The sequence below is a fragment of the Brachionichthys hirsutus genome, chromosome 10 (genome assembly GCF_040956055.1).
Source record: "Brachionichthys hirsutus isolate HB-005 chromosome 10, CSIRO-AGI_Bhir_v1, whole genome shotgun sequence".
In the NCBI taxonomy this organism is placed as follows: domain Eukaryota; kingdom Metazoa; phylum Chordata; class Actinopteri; order Lophiiformes; family Brachionichthyidae; genus Brachionichthys; species Brachionichthys hirsutus.
In genome coordinates this window covers 9075970-9092490 of record NC_090906.1, presented here as the reverse complement: position 1 = coordinate 9092490, position 16521 = coordinate 9075970, and the positions used below count along the sequence as shown (strand labels likewise).

The 16521-nt window shown below is 42.9% G+C and overlaps 1 protein-coding gene across 1 annotated transcript; it reads left to right on the top strand.

Annotated features, from left to right (window-relative positions):
* The first annotated feature begins 5733 nt into the window (after positions 1-5733).
* Positions 5734-15771, top strand: LOC137900877 (neuronal tyrosine-phosphorylated phosphoinositide-3-kinase adapter 1). Its single transcript, XM_068745023.1, has 7 exons — positions 5734-5921; positions 11478-11833; positions 11923-13180; positions 13319-13812; positions 13930-14166; positions 14651-14757; positions 15340-15771. Exons 1-7 carry the CDS (start codon positions 5734-5736, stop codon positions 15769-15771), a joined length of 3072 nt encoding a protein of 1023 aa, XP_068601124.1.
* Positions 15772-16521: the final 750 nt, after the last annotated feature.

Here is a 16521-nt window from a genome sequence, read left to right as displayed (position 1 = left end):
GGGGAAAGCTAAGTGGGGAAACTGGACTATATCCTCTAGCTGGCTGTTTTTTGACCAACGAGCTAATGGCACGTTATATCGTTTGATTAATTATATCCCACCATGAACCAATTGGGATGCAGATACTTGGGCGTGCCCTTGAAGTACAGCACATTTGATTTGTAGTGCGTGACTTTAAAACAGTTGACTTTCTCATGGAACTTTCTCACACACAACAACAACTGTTGCGTTTTGGTTCTCTTCTCCCATGTTTGCGCAGGAATAAAGAAAGGCTTTTCGTCCGTAATTATTTTATTATTGCTCTCTTCGTATCTACGGGAACATCACGTACATCCATAGAAAACACGTTACTTTAGAGAGAGAGAGCTTCCGCCAGATTTTCTTTACAAACTGTCGTAAACCGGAAACAGGAAACAGGAAGTAAACATAAAGTGCACAAAACAGTCGCAAAATAAAACTACATTTTCATACATGTCATTTACAATAAACAATAAATAGAACTGAAACGAGAACGAGATCACATAATCCAACAACAACCAAGCATTGAGTTGGTACTTCAGATTCACAAGTTTGCCTGTTCTCATTTCCGTGAAACAAAAATGGATTATCTCCACGCGTTTATGTTGGCTAAAGGCTGTGGTAGCACAGTGTTTAGGGAAACAGGAAAAGCTTTTTGGTGGGCTATTTTTGGTGATGGACCATAAAAGATTTAGCGGTCACTTAGTTGCACACCTGTAAGAAGAAGATTCCATCCAACCTATCCTGTGAGTGTAGTTTGTTTTTTGAGTTGAAAGGTTTGCTGCAGCGTTCTGTTCAGGTTTCAAACACTTTAGTATTTTCACCCTAAACATAGGAAAGAGTTCACACAATGCCTTTGAGCAACTAGAATGCATCATAAAATATATCCCTAGTATTTAGGGGACCAGCTGGTATATTGAAGAAAATAAGAGGTGAAGCTCTCTAAAAACATGTCGGGTCAGATTTCAGGAGCAGATTTGACCTCAAGCTAATGCATTATTGAGGGCGGGGGAGGGGGGGGGGGGTGTATATTCATATTGTTTGTTTCATTTTAACTAGTGTGTAATTGTCCACCAAGCAGGAAATGGTGCACGAAAGGGCCTCTGGTATGAGGTAAGCTGGTCAGAATGCAATCTTTTCAGGGATTCTGGTTTGAAAGCACACACAACTCTTGAATTTGAGAGAGCAGAAGTGAGGAGGATGGAACTAAGAGCACAACGTGAACTGTTTGCCCCTTCCTTTGGTGGGAAAGATGTACATTAAAGTCGCTTTCACACCAGAGCGGTTTGGTTTAACTCAGATAGTCCGATTCCTTAGGGAAAATGAATTAAGTTGTCAATGACCATGTTTCTCATTGCCCATTTCATTTCTTCAGACATGCAGGCACATCATTTCATTAATAGCAAATGCAATATTTGGCAAATATAATGTACTGTAAGAAAAGCAGAACTCCAAACAACCTGCGGCGTCACTGATTATCATTTCTTCTCTATAACTCTTACAGGAGAACGTATGCAGGTAGATACACTTTACATCAAGGGGACAATAGAAATATTGATAACGATCAAGCAGCTGTTATGAAAGCTTTGAATGCGTCACCGTTCCTTTGTCCTAAATTTTGAAAGGATTTTGAAATTGGAACATTTCTGGAGAAAGTCTGAGTGGCCCATGGTGTGATTCAGCATCTGACTGAATGGCTGGCGTTGAGCCTCTCCTCATCGCAGGATGAACTTCTGTGAACTAAAAGTGTGTGACGTGCAATAATCAAACCTTTTCAAGTGCACAGTTAGAAAATAAGCCAATCTTCGTAGGTGCTTTCCAATCTCTCTGTTAATTTTGGTTGATTGAAATATTCTACTTTATGAAACGTGGAATATTTAACATGATGTGTAGTAACACACAATTGACCATTACTGAAAAATTATTTCCTTCTACCTTTAAATAATACAATTTATTTTTTTGGACATTATTCTTTTAGCATATATTTTTGAGCAGACTCGGGGTATGACAGCAGACTGTATAACATCCTGAATGTGCAGCATGCAGCTCACTGTACTAAGGATGTTAGCAAACACACGCTACATCCATTTAGCTACATTGTGGATCAAGTGTGTGTATGATGAGATTGACATCCTGCTTTGTGCATATTCAGTAGCTAAGGAAGCGATGCATGGCTGACAGTGTTGCTAGGAGACCACACACAGCGACGAGCGTGAGAGGCTTGATTTCACCTCCATCCCCCATTTTTGTAGACTGGGCTGCCTTTCACTGTTTTCCTATCCTCTCCATTTGCTCCATTCTCGTGTTCCCTTCTGTAAAGTCCTGTTTTTTGCCTAATCGTATTTCTCTTCAGCCAGGTTAATCCTTCGGTGATTCCGTATATATATTGCCCCCCCCCCCCCCCCACCCCACCCCATTTTTCACCATGCCCTCCCCTCTCGTCTGTTTCCCGCTGTCTCGATCCCGCCTCTCTGCTGCGTGTGTCTCATGAACATTTTGCTCTGTCCTTTCGTGCTCCCTCCTCTCTCGTTCTGTCTCCCTCCTTGTTTCTCGAGGCTGAAATGCATCGCTGCATCTGGCTGGAGTGCAGGGACTGTTCTGAATCAAGTGGCTGCGGGGTCAAGTTATGATGCTGTACAGCGGCGGGCAGAAATATGCTGTGGTATCAAAGGGAAGCTTCATAAACCTGCATATTGGTACAGTATCTTGTGTAACAATGCAGAGCCTGTATCATTCATAAAATGAACATCTGTAGATAAAATCCTTCTGATTTTGTCACAGATTAATCTACATAAATTGCACTTGTTTGCTATTTAATTCAGCCTTAAAAGGTTGCAGAACTGAACATCTTTCACACGAGAGCATGTTGGACCGAGGACTGTCTTTTTAGATGAAAAGGAAGAAGATGCATGTGTATAATGAACAAGATGTTCAGTCCCCTTCAATTGAATTCCATCTACTCTATTTAAAGAGCATTCAAAGGCAAAAAAAAACATCTCATGAGTTCAGCAAAAATAAGGGCAGCTTGTACCTAACAATATCTCCTGTTGAACCATGTCTGCAAAACGCCAAGGGATAATGCAAACACAAAGTAATCAATTATTTAACAGCATTTTGGAAGATACTGCATGCCATAGAAGCGTTGTCAGGCCCTTCTTTGTGCAGCGTTACTGCCTCACTCTCAGCGATGTGCAGAACATCATTTGCTGAACGTGCATCAGCCTGCTGCATAAAGCTACCCAAACATGTGAACTAAGTGCTAGTGAAAGACCACTTTAATCATTTGAGGAATATTATCTTCCTCCAAAATATAATATCTTGATATTTCGCGTCACAATATTTCTATATTTTCATCATATTTCCTCCGTTTACTAATGCATATATAATGCTGAGCATTTGTAATTATAGCTTCAGATTCTGTGTGCACGTTTGTCATGACGGATGGATGGATGGATGGTGTGATGTGTATGCTCATGCACATGAGAGAGTAGTCTGCAGCGTTTCATGCAGATCCAGCTACGTGACACATTGCACCATCTCCCTCCCGGTTCTAATGAGAGACATTCAAACAACTCCTGACCCTATAGGTTATTCGGATTTAAATTGACTGACTGATCACAGACCAAGAGGAGTGTCTTTTGTACATTTTGTGTTGACCTGTAAGAAGGATGTTTGTAACCTACCGGTAAGTTGATTACATAGATATAATCATTATGCTTAGTAATTATTCTATTGCCAATACAGTCTCCCGATTCTTTAATCACACAGCAGGTCGCATCTTGTAATGCGGCAGTAGCAGGACTGCCAGATCCTAGAAAAACGCAAATCAAAGCTGGAGTTAACCAAAGCCCAGCCCACTGTTGCAGCTACGTAACCTAATTTAACATCGAGCCAGCACGCATGGCAGCGGCTGCGGTCGGGGTTGTGGTTAGGGCCGTGACATACGAGAATAACAGTATCCATGCTGACACGCTGGATGACACGCTGGGCCACAACAAAAGAATCACACACAGCTTACGCTGCTCAACAGATTCCAGGTGACGACGTCCGATGCTGCCTTCGTGGCTTTTGTCTGTAGTGAAATATGGTGGAGGTATTGTTCTAATAGTGAGGCTGCAGAGCAGTCGGTGGCAAATGGGATTTAAATCGTCCTGAACACGTGCAGAATTTGGTGAGCTCTTACACCACTGGAATACATACATGTCATGTATTTTTAAAGGGTCTTTTGTGCAACTTTCAGAACTCATTAAACAGGATTTACATGCAGTTTCATTATTACATGCAGTGATTTCAGAAATAAATAGAAAATGTAATAATTAGTTTGATCATTTTTGTTTCCTTTAATGTTTTCTGCTCTGTAGGGCAGAGAAAACGTGTTTCGATACAATGGTTGACTATAGACTTTTAGTATTTTATGGAAGTACCATCTTAAAATATTACAATTTCTTGAGATGTAACTTGTGGTTACTGTAAAAAAAAAGAAATAATTGAAGAGATTAAAAAGATTTTTATATACAAACTACACAACAAGACCAAGATGATTAGTCGTTAATCGGGGTATGAAAGGTTGGTAGTTTTCCTTTGGATTTTAATCATCTTTATATATTTTTGATGAATGTAAAGCATTCTGGTGACAAATAGTTTTAGAATTTCTGCACTCTAAAAATTCAGTTGATTATCATAAAATCAAATCTGCACATTAACCCATCATGAGTATTATTAGTAATCGTAGACAAAATAATTCAAATTCAGCTAACACTTAAAAAACTACTACAACAAAAATCTTAATTTTCTGTTAATGCATGTGTAATAATATAATAATAATATAATAACATACTATAACTTTCTGGTTAAACTTACAAAAATGTCTTATTTTTATGTGACTAGTGTAGAATCATGTCTCTCACGTAAAGTATTGTACTCATATTTATGCAATTCAACTACAAAGTAAACTATTGTCACAAACAGCAGCGATCACGTTTGCGTGTCCAAAAAAAAAAAAAAAGCCTTCAATGTTTGTTTCTGTTTATGACGGGAAAAAAAACTGGAAACGTGTCATCAGCTGACAGCTGCACTTCCCTTTGCCAATCGCATTCTGCATATTCTCTAATGTAGAAACACGGCTGGGCCCTTCGATATCTGCCCCACAACACGCGTGACTTCTTATGGGGTGAGCCGTGAGTGGGAAGCTGTGCATGCGCTACATATGACAAACCATATTACTGTCTGGCTAGCAGGCAGGCTTAGCTGTAGGCCATCCCAGGGACTACGGCCAGAGAGGCTCTGCAGCTGACTAACCATAAGTGGATGATGAAAATATAAATAGTTTTCATGTGATGAAGTAGAGGTTTGGTTAAACAAAGTGCATTCTTCATCCTCATGCATCACTGCCTCCCTGCTGTGAAGGCTGCCAGTTGGATAATTGGGCAGGGTGGTTAATTGCTTTGACACTGTGAGCACGATGAGCGATAGCCCTCCAACGGTTCTGCCAGTTAAGTTAACTTTTATTTATTTGAATTTCAAACGTGCTTCTCCGCTTTCCGTAAGCAATCCCCGTCAATCCCTTCAAGTGTACGGGTGCTGGGAAGCTGTTCAATATGTCTTTGGTAATGCCTAATGAGATCAAACATTGCCCCTGTTCCCCTGCTTGTTTAGGTGAGTCGGAGGAGGCTGCCTGTGACACACGTCCCCGTCTGCTGAGTCTTCTTCTATACCATGAGCTCTGGCTCGGCCCAGGATGTGGCAGTCGAGCATTTCCTGCGTGACATAGAGAGGAGGAGCAAGCGGCTACACCGTGCTGTGACAGGCTGCGAGGAGGAGAGACCACGCAGCGACATGAACCTGCTGTATCGCAAAAGTCGCTTGGATTGGAGGCAGAGGGACCAAGAAGGAAGCAAAAAGAAGTGAGAGGCTCGGCTCGAAGGAGCATCCCATGCACGTGTGCAGGATTATGTTTTAGCAGGCGTGAATGAGTTTCTTTTCAAAATCTTAATTCCAGGCAGATGAAGTTGTAAGAGTTTCTTGAGCATATTTGGAACATTTGCATAACAGAGAATCATAATTCTGTTAATTTGTTCTGTGGATTAGTAATACGTTCCCAGACTATAATGCCAACAAAATGCTCAGAGGGCAAAAAGGAAGCAAACATTGAAAAAGAAAATTAAACATAATCGACTGGCAACTAATTAAATTATCTGAGTTCAAAATGTGATTCTCTTGTCTTTACATTACATATTTTCATCAGAGCTTCTTTTCCCTTAAAAAAATTTTTTTAGTGGGGTGAATTGTTTTAATTCACAGCAATGTCTGCTCTGAATATGTGATAATGTAAAAAAAACTATTGATTGTTTAGTTTCATTCAGAGGTTATCAGGATATAACAGCCTAAGAATGAGACTAACAAGGAGGAACGTCTGGGTGACTGTAACACAAGCTGCAATCAGCAGACACCACCCTTCTGTGCTTTGTGACACTTTGTAGGTAAAATCTGTCTTCTGATTGCATATCCTAGTCGCTGCCTGTGATTACCATAATTTGCTGGTGTACATTTACATTTATTTTGGGATTTATACCACAAATAATCTTGTTTAAATGTACTTATTTAACTGTGAACCGTACGCGGCGATCATGACTCTGAATCTTGCTACCATATTCTTAGCCTTCTGGCTCACAGCTGAGTAAAAGGGTTCTCTGAGCTGAGCAGACCAGAATTATCTGCTGTTGTCAAATTCTATCCAAGGTTCTTCCCACTTAGCGGAGGAGTGAACAGTGTTTCCACTGAACGGGCCTCATGGGACGGATTGTTCCAGATATTAGTCAAACCCTGTGGTGCAGGGAAACAGAATTATTACTTGTTAAAATCTTAAAGGACTTTATTTGCAGAATACTTGTGCTAAAAGTCACAGAAAAAAATACTGTAAATATTTCTTTGCGTTTACATCTTCAGGTTCTTTGAAGTGGATTTTGAACATAGGCATTATTACCTCTGCCGAGGCGGAGGTTATGTAATCGCCGCCGTTTGTCTGTCTGTCTGTCCGACTGTCAGCAAGATAACTCAAAAGGATTTGGACGGATCTCGATGAAATTTTCAGGAACTGTTGGGAACAGACATTTTTACATTTTGGTGATGATCCAGAAGAGATCCTGAATTATGGATCAGTTTGAAATGTTTGGTGCGATTGCAGAAAATGGAGCTTCAAAATTTGTTCCTCAATATCGCGGTTGATTATTGACCAATATTTAAGGGATTTGACCCAGTCATGTAGGGCGAGGGCCTCTATCTCACCACTGAATATTTCATCTGGATCGGATCCAGAATGACAGTAGGAAAAAATAATATATTTTAACATTGAAAACCTCATTTAAGGATTCAATAATCTATTAAAAATACACATAGACCCTGATACCCTGAAAGATACCAAGAACAGTTTAGAACCTTTTGGTGATGATCCAGATCACCATGTGGACGGCGTAAATCTATTTGAGGTGAATGAGCAGCTCGGCGGAGGTCTGCGCGCTCTAGTTTTTTTTGTAGGTATTCTCAATACTTTTTCAAGCACACCTTGCCTGCACTGTTTCAACTGAGAAGTAAGTAGTTGTTCACCAGGGTTTGTGTTCAAGGCTCTAATTTCTCCATCACTACGACTCATTGAGCCGAAGTATCAGTACAGGCTTCTCTCTTTGGACGTCATCCAGCAACAGAGTAAACATAACACATTAAAACGGGGTCTCCTGCTAAGTACCTTTCAATAATAATAATGGTAATAATGCCTTTGATAGTAATTAAATATTAATTTAAAGTGTGTTTTGCACAGACCTGTTAAAATGCACTTGCGCATTAAACCCAATTTAATTATGCTCAAATTAAATCAAGTGCGCCATAAAACTGGCATGAAATCATCCCTATTTGATGACAGGATTATTTAATCTGCCTGGGGTTTGTGGGCACGGATGTACTGTTCGCTGTGAGTCACCCTTGATTTTCTAAATTCCACACTGTGTGCACTATTTGTGCTGCAGAGGGAAGAAGTGCATCAAAAACAACTTTTCAGTTTGTTCACGAGTGCCATCCAATGCTCTCTGACTCGTGGCAGTAATTGGAGGTGCGCTTGTTGGCGGCAGAGACAAACATCATGGCAAAATCAAGCCAGTAAGAGACGCAGGGTATCGAGTAGGACAGCAGGACATGACTGGTGATGATAGAAAACAGGGCAGGGTCGGGGATGGAAACCAAATAGATTCGAGGCAGGACCCATGAAGACTGCAGAGCTGAGTGAGAGTTTGATAAAGGAAGTAGTATAAGGTGGGAAAAACATTTGAGATCTAATAACCAGCAGGAGAGAAATTGTCTTTATAAAAGTGAGATGGCTGAGGAGATACAGAATTTTAAATGGAATGGGTGAGTGTTTTTTTCTTTTAAGTTTCTCATGGTGATTATATAAACCAACTATTTCCAGTAATGATGATAGGCGAAGAAAAAAAATGCAAAGGCACCAGTGTTGAAGTTTGTATATGTGAAAAATATTTACATTTTATGACTCTTCTGTAAAAAACAAAATAAACTTTTTTTCTGTGTAGATGCATGCAAGTGTTTCCCAATGTAACTAAATGTAGTTTTATTTGAATAAGTCTTTTTCACTGCATGGCGTTTAAATTTGATAATAATTCGTGAATCATATCTGACAATCAATTATTGCCGATGGTTCATGGTATTTATATGAATAGATAAAACAGTCTTTGTCTAAATTGAAAGTCGGTGCTGGAAATGACTGCTGCCTTTCAGACGGATAGAGACACATGCATTGATTGGTTGTGAAAGTTATTTGTGTTGTTTAGTAGTCACAAGTGGAAATCTTATTTTGGTTGCTGGTCACTTCAAAGACACACACACACAACTGGAGTTCACATGCCGGTAAGCAATACCACAGTAATACTGTTACAAGGATCAATAGACAAAGTTTATGATTCATCGCTTTGAACAAAGCCTCCAAGGAGTTTTAATTTGAATGTTCTTTCTCATTCCAGATCAGTTTAAAGCAAAACGAGAGATGGCCCATTAGTTATGGCAATGAATGAATTAGTGACATCATGATGCAGCATTTTACGTCGTGGAGTGACGTTTCTAAACTTAAAACTCAGTTTACAGGCGTGCAGACGCGTAACCGTTTTTGGAGATGCGTGTGTAACACGGCCTCAGTGCCAGCTGCTCAAACGCAACCCATTTAAAACTCGAACAAGAGATGACCTAACTGCTCGTATTTATCCTCAAGCCAGACTGGAAGTTCTCCGTTTTTTTTTTTTTTTAACAGATCGTCTCATTCAGCTGTTTAAACTTAACCTAATCTTACAGTTTGCCCCCAAATCAGTAAATTAGAAATGGGACAGTGGTTGCTAGGGGCAGAATGATTTAAACTGGATTTCTTTATCACTACAGTCTTAAATGCTGTTGGGAATATTCCGCACTCTGAGGAAGAAGTTATTAAAGGCCAAGGCCATAAAGGACCAGCTTAAGATTTCCTTGGCAGAGACAAGGATGTACAATTCTCCCTGCTTCTTTTTAGTGTGCATGCAAATCAATATGTAACCTTCATCTGCTGCCACATAACAAATACAGAAAGTCTTACAGACAGGTACATGCCTTAAAGGTATGAAAAGCAAAACAAATCTCAATCTACTGCTTTAAGAATCAAAAACTACATTATGTGCAGCATGTGATGAAACTTTGGCAGTGCCACGCCCACCTTACTTTGCCTCTGATTGGCTGAGTTTCATGCCGGTAGTTCTCACGCAGTCAAATTTATTTCCATAAACACCTCAGACCGAATCACTTGTTCCCCTTCTGGGCCCACTTACCCACAAACTTGATAGAAATTCATTTTGTTTAGCAGCGTTCCTCTGTTCATGGTCTGGAGCTAGAAATCACACGACGACGACAATCCTTTATAAAAAAAAATTCACATTTTTAGATTGAAAGACTCTTCCTGTTATCAGATTGAGCTGCTGATGCTCTGTTCTGGGCTAAATATGGCCCTGTAGTGACTATATCGATTGAGAAAAGTCACAAGTGAATCGCCACAGCAATTCAAGGGCATACGTACATGCAAAAAAAAACACAGACTCAGCAACACAAGCACTGTCTGACATAATGATTTTGTGTTCGCCACAAAGAGCAGCCTCAGTTCTGAAACTTGCAATGTTGACTGCAAATTGTAAGCTGTGATTTCCTCCCTCTGTGCTTCACCGCATCACAGGGATGAACTGATCCAAAAGAGAGCGGTAATTGACCCATAGTCATATGTCACCATTATGTGTTATGATGAATCTCTGACACAACAAATGCCCATGCATGCAAGCTATTTAATGACACACTCAGTATTACAGTTTCCCGCAGCCTCAAACATGTTTGCACAGATTTGCTGCTGAGATGAGCTCCCTGTGACTTCGTGGTTGCAACACAATCAACACAACTGCAGAATAAGCTAAGAATGATGAAGCCGTGGTTTCTTTTTTTGCATCGCTGCAGTAAATTCTAATATCCTTTTACTGCTTTTGATGTTATTTCCACTACAGGCAGTTTTTTATTTTATTTTTTTCTTCCTGACATTTTTGCACGAGTACAATCGCTTCACAGCAGCCTTCTTAATGAAAGGTCTATTGCATTGGGAAAGTCGCTCAGCCTTGTTCGATTGAAGTTAGCGTAAAGGCCAGGGGCTTATCTTGTGTTTCTGTGGGAGAGGATACCACAACACGTATGTCCAAAGCTGAAAAACTACTTGAGGGTTATCAATAGGCCACTTTCTAAGCCCTTTGACAGATTATCAAAAATCTAAACGGTTCTACAGCTACATCTTGAACCACTGACACTGCAGCCTGGGCTGCTTTCTGTAAATAACAATAAGCATCTGCACCCAATAATGTTGGTGGAATTAAAGCTATATAATACATTCACACACCCTGCAAGTGCATCACTAAGGATTGCTCCGTTTGGTGAGGAAATGCAATGTTTAGTCAGACGTTTTATTTATTGTTTCAGATCTCGAATCATTGAGGACTTCAAAGACAAACTATAAAATATATTTAAAAAAAATCACAACTGTTCCCATGGTAACGGATTAAAGGCTTCTGGTGTTCTTGAGAGCCGACTACTGATGTGGGTGGAGGATATAAAGATATAAAGAGTAAGGGAATTCCAGCAGCACAGTGTACAAGGAGAGTGTTGTTGACAGGGGAATTGATTTTAGTATTTTTATTGAAAAAAAGGAAGCAGATGTGGAGGAATTCAGATTTAAAGATGTGTGTATGTGAATGATGGAAGAGCTTCCGGAGCTTTCTCTGTTTCTGTCTTTCAAGCCAGCACTTATTTAATACAATGTTTGAAGACCCAAGGGAAGTGTGTAGAGCAAGTGAGGTCATCATAAAATAATTACATGTTTTGTACCCAACCTCATTCCTAAACTGCAGCTCCACCCAAAACGACCCTTCAGCTACTGTTGGCAAAGTGAGAGACTTGGCGTCTTTCCGCCGGCACTTCCGGATGGGTTTCATGACCATGCCAGCATCCCAGGACCTTTCGCCTCACTCTTGTGCCTCTGCCATGGCGCCACGCTCGCAGTCCTGCCATGCCGTCGGTGCCGGGGATACGAGTCTGGAGAACGGAGATTACTCGGACACCCAGTCCCAACATGGCTGCCGCTGCCCCCCAACAAAACCCAAACGTCACCCCAGCACTCGCCTCAGCTCCTCGTCTGCTGACGGCAGAGGACTTTCCGATACGCAGCCTCCGTTCTCACAGTCGAAACACTCAGAGAAGAAGAATGGTAAGAAACTTATTTTTAAGGCGCAAATGTTGTAGATAAACATGACCTTTCTTCTTAAGCGGCTTCTTTTCTCTCTCTCTCTCCAACAGCCTTGAAAAAGTCTGACTCTGGAGATATTGGAGCAAAGAAGGTGCCTCCTTTAAAACCCAAGAGAAGTCCCAGCACCCAACTCTCCTTGGACTCTCTGCCTCCACGTGTGCCTCCTTCTGCCACATCCATGCCTTTCCAGGCAGCAGACTCTCGCCTTCAGAAAGGAGATGGGGACGATGAACCCGTCTACATAGAGATGGTGGGACAAGTGTTCACCAGAGACAGTCAGACAGCCACCCCCCACCCTGTCACCCCTGTGGCCACCACCCCTGACTCTGACTCAGACCAGAGTGAGGCCATCTATGAAGAGATGAAATACCCACTGCAAGAGGACAGGGAGTCCCATAGACACCCCCCAATTAAAGTGAGACACTCCAAACACTTTCATGTCACCCCTTCCTCATCCAGCGGCTCCTCCTCTCTGCCACGCCCTTCCTCTTCCTCTCCTTCCTGCTCCAAACCCAAAGCTGCCGTGATCTCCCATTCTTCTCCCCTGCCTTCCTCTGTCTCCTCCACCCCTGTCCCACAGGTCTTGTCCACGAGTCCACACACCCCACGGGCTCCCACACCCTACTTGCTGCAAGGCAGTAAATCTGAGCCCGAGTCCAACACAAAGATCCCAGCGCCTTTCCCAAATCTTCTGCAGCACCGTCCCCCACTGCTTGCCTTCCCCCAGCCAGCGGCAGCTTCCAGTGGGGTCGGGGTGCAAAACAAAACATCTGCATCTTCTAAAAGTGGAACTCAATCATCCAGCATAACAGCTCAAGCCAGCACTTCCTCTTCAACCGCTTCTAATATTCCGGTATCCCAGTCGAGCTCCAAGGAATCATCGGGAGGAAGTGTAACCCAGCAGGACAAACACGGCAGAGACGCCCAGCTATGTCCTGCTCCTGGACTGAGAGCCAGGAGCCACTCCACACCTCTGCCGCCCTCCTCTAAATCAACTTCCCCTTTCTCCCATCACCACCATCATCCTCATCATCGGCCCTCGCACTACCATCACTACCGTAAGCCAGAGAGAGGAGATTCCCCGGTTCCAAACAAGAGCAGTTCTCAGACTTCTACAGTCCAAACCCAAACATCAAGTACAGTCAGGGAAGCCAAGTCTGTTAGCTTTCTCTTGAAGTCTGACAAAATAGATAGGGATAAGGATAGAGACAAGGATCGGGACCGGGACCGAGAGAGGGATAGAGAGAGAGACAAGGACAGGGACAGGGACCGAGAGAGGGATAGAGACAGAGACAAGGATAGGGACAGAGACAGAGACAGAGACAGAGATAGAGATAGAGACAGGGATAGAGATAGAGATCGGGATCGGGATAGGGATAGAGAGAGAGATAGGGATAGGGGTAGAGAGAGGGACAGAGACAGGGACAGTGACAGACGTAGGGATAAAGACAGGGACAGAGACAGAGATCGAGATAGGGATAGGGATGGAGGCCCACGCTCTTTACAGTTGGATCTGGGTCACTCCACTAGCAGCCAAACATCGCAAAGCAACACCAGCTCAACCCCTACCCCATTATCATCATCCCATCGTCCTCATTCTCGCCCACATCTTCGTTCTCACACTCCTCATGGCCTGCCAGCGTATAAGCCTCCATCCTCAGACAGCCCCTTGCTATGGACCTACCCCTCCGGTGGGTTTCGAAGACCTCCAGCTTATGAAAGCCTGAGAGGAAGCTCGCAGACACAGTCTCTGCAGCAGCCCTCTAGTCTCACCGGTGTAGGTGAGGGGGGATCCAGGAGTAATGGAGGGTCTGCATCCCTCCAGTCCAAAGTTGGCTTCATGCCCTGGGACAGCAGTGCCAGCTTAGCTGCAGATGAGGGACGTTACTGGCCAATGCAGAGGAAATTGTCCTTCAGCCATGGGAGCAGAGAGACCGAGAGTAAGTCAGAGCTCCTTTCAAGTGCAATGCTGTATTGAAAGAAAAAAGACTTTTGGCTGTATTTTTAGTAAAACATTGTTTAAAATATGTTTATTTTCTCTCTATTTCCTGTCTCAGAGGATGAAGGACGAGCGTGGAATGGAAGTGCTGATGCCTTGTTACGGATGGATAAAGAGGACTTGGGTGCGGCATTGCGAGGAGGCCATTCAGACATCCCGGTCCACTACAGTGGTGCCGCCAGTCGGACTCAGAATGAATCCTTGGCCGGTGCGGATAGCAGCCCCGGCTTTAGAGCCCTGCCCAGACCTGGCTTGCCTCTCCCCTGCCAGACATTCCCTGCCTGTCGCAATGGCGGTAGGTAAAAAAGCAAACTATAGCAGAGCTAACCGTCTCTCCTCCATCACATTCCCTCCAACTGAAATTAGCCTTTCCCTAAAAACGTAAAAGCTTACTTTGAAAATGTGCTCATCACTTTTCTCTAAGTTTCCATCATATTTTTTTTTACTCCCAACTACACATTCTGTTAGATAATAGGAAATACCTATAGTTTACAGATTGGAGAGCAAATGAAATGGTGATATAGAAACAAGTATCTGTGCAAATGTGTTTTTACAATTTAAAATAAAAGTGTGCCGGTTGTGTTGATCAATTGAGGGTTATTTTATAGTCATCTCACAGCTTGCAACATAATGAGCACAGGATGTACTAAAATCTTTGTGTCAGTCAGCGCACACGGGTATGGATAGGCATTCACATCCGCGTGTGTGTTAAAATGACAATTATATGCTGGTGTTCTCATTAGCAGGCACATAGTGTAATAATGTTTGCTTCTTTGCAGAACTGGGGCGGCTGGGCCGCTCCTCCTCGGCTGCTGGAGTGAGACAGGTGGGTGGAGGCGACATACAGAGACAGAGCAGTCTACCGGCACGAGAAGCCCTGAATCAGGTGAATATGTTACAACACCTCGCCTTATGATTATAGACTCCATTGACTTCATTAATGGTAATCTTTGAAGTGAGCATTTATGTTGTTCTCATTATGACTTCTCCTTCTGCTGGAGACGGTGCTCCAAAGAGATCTATTTATAGCTTCTAGATATGTCCACTGAGCAAATTCAGGTTATGCCCAGCCTCAGCAGAATAACAGCCACAAAGGTATGTAGGCTAATATGTAATTGGGAAATAAGGGAAATTTGTGGATGACAGAGCATGCTGCAGCTATGTCCTGTAGAGATGAGCTACAGTCTTCTAGCAGCACATTTCGCTCTGATTCTGGCTGCATAGCAAGTGCTGACGCAGTTTGAGTGTGCTGCAGAGACAGTCTTCATGTGGCTGTTTGACCCTCCCTCAGCCGGTCATTAATGAAGCAGTGCTGCATCCTGGTGGAAGTCAAGGGAAAGCGCAGATTTATTCAGCGTGCTAGGATTGACTGTCCCTGGTGACATCTTTGCAGTTTGCTACTGAATTGAAGTAATACCAGAAAACCGGTACATAAAATCACTGACTTGGGGTTTTGAAATGTCTTCAGCTTCACGGTCTGGCCCAATCTCAAGCGTCCTGCAGTCACAGCAGTCCCAATGTGTCCCGGCAGCAGCAGCAGCTTCAGCTCCACCAGCAGCAGCTGCAGTTAAAGCAGCAGCTCCAGCAGCTTCAGCAACAGCACCACCTGCAGCTGCGGTTCCAGCAGCTCGCTCAGCTGGCACAGGGGCAGCCTTCTGCAGGTGGGGGCAGCAGCCAGTCTGCAACGCAGACCCAGAGAGATGGCAAGCTGCTGGAGGTCATTGAGCGTAAACGCTGCCTGTGCAAGGAGATCAAGGCCCATAGGCGCCCTGACAAAAGTCTGTGCAAGCAGGACAGCATGCCCATCCTCCCGAGTTGGAGACGGACACCTGAGCCTCGAAAGACTGGTACGCCACCCTGCCAGAGGCCACAGGCCGTCGTGTGGGACACGGCGATCTAAGGTGGAGAGACAAGTGCCGCACTGATGATTGCAGTCATCGAGGAGAAGGAGGTGGTTGGACTTGTAATAAGATACAGGAGTAAATGTGGATTTAGTAGAGAGAAATGTGCTTTTATTTTGAGACATTTATCTGGGAATAAAGCATGTAATTGGAAACTTTGAACATGTTTTTGGGGGGGTACAAAAAAGTCTTGCTGAAAGAAAATAAATCAATATTATAATCAGACTATATCTTACCACACTGATTTGTACTTTCTCTCTATTACCGTATGTCCTTTTTTGACGTGTTCTAATTGCCAATGAGTTTTTAAACTTAAAATGCCAGATTTAATGCTCCAAATGAAGACCTCAACTCGACAATAAGAGGGTTGTATGTTTTCTGGCCTGTGTTCAGTGTTGCCAAATTTCCTCCTGACTACTTGAGATACAAAGGAAAGCCCGTTATTGTTCCAATACGCAGTTGTCAAAAAACACGCATAGAAATGACTCTGTGGATGAGAGAAGGCAAGGCCCATTGAAGTCGATGGAATGTTTCTTGAAATCGTGAATGCATAATGAGGCGTCTCGGTTTCAGTAGATCGTCATTGTGGATGCAAATAATCACCAACGAGGCGTAAAAGCTACCTACTGTATCTGTTTTGTAATGTACATTTATTTACTTTATGAACATTTCCGCAATTTTATAGCAATATGCTCCCACTTCTGGAGCGACATAAATAAAACTTGTCAACTTAGCCTAACATACATATC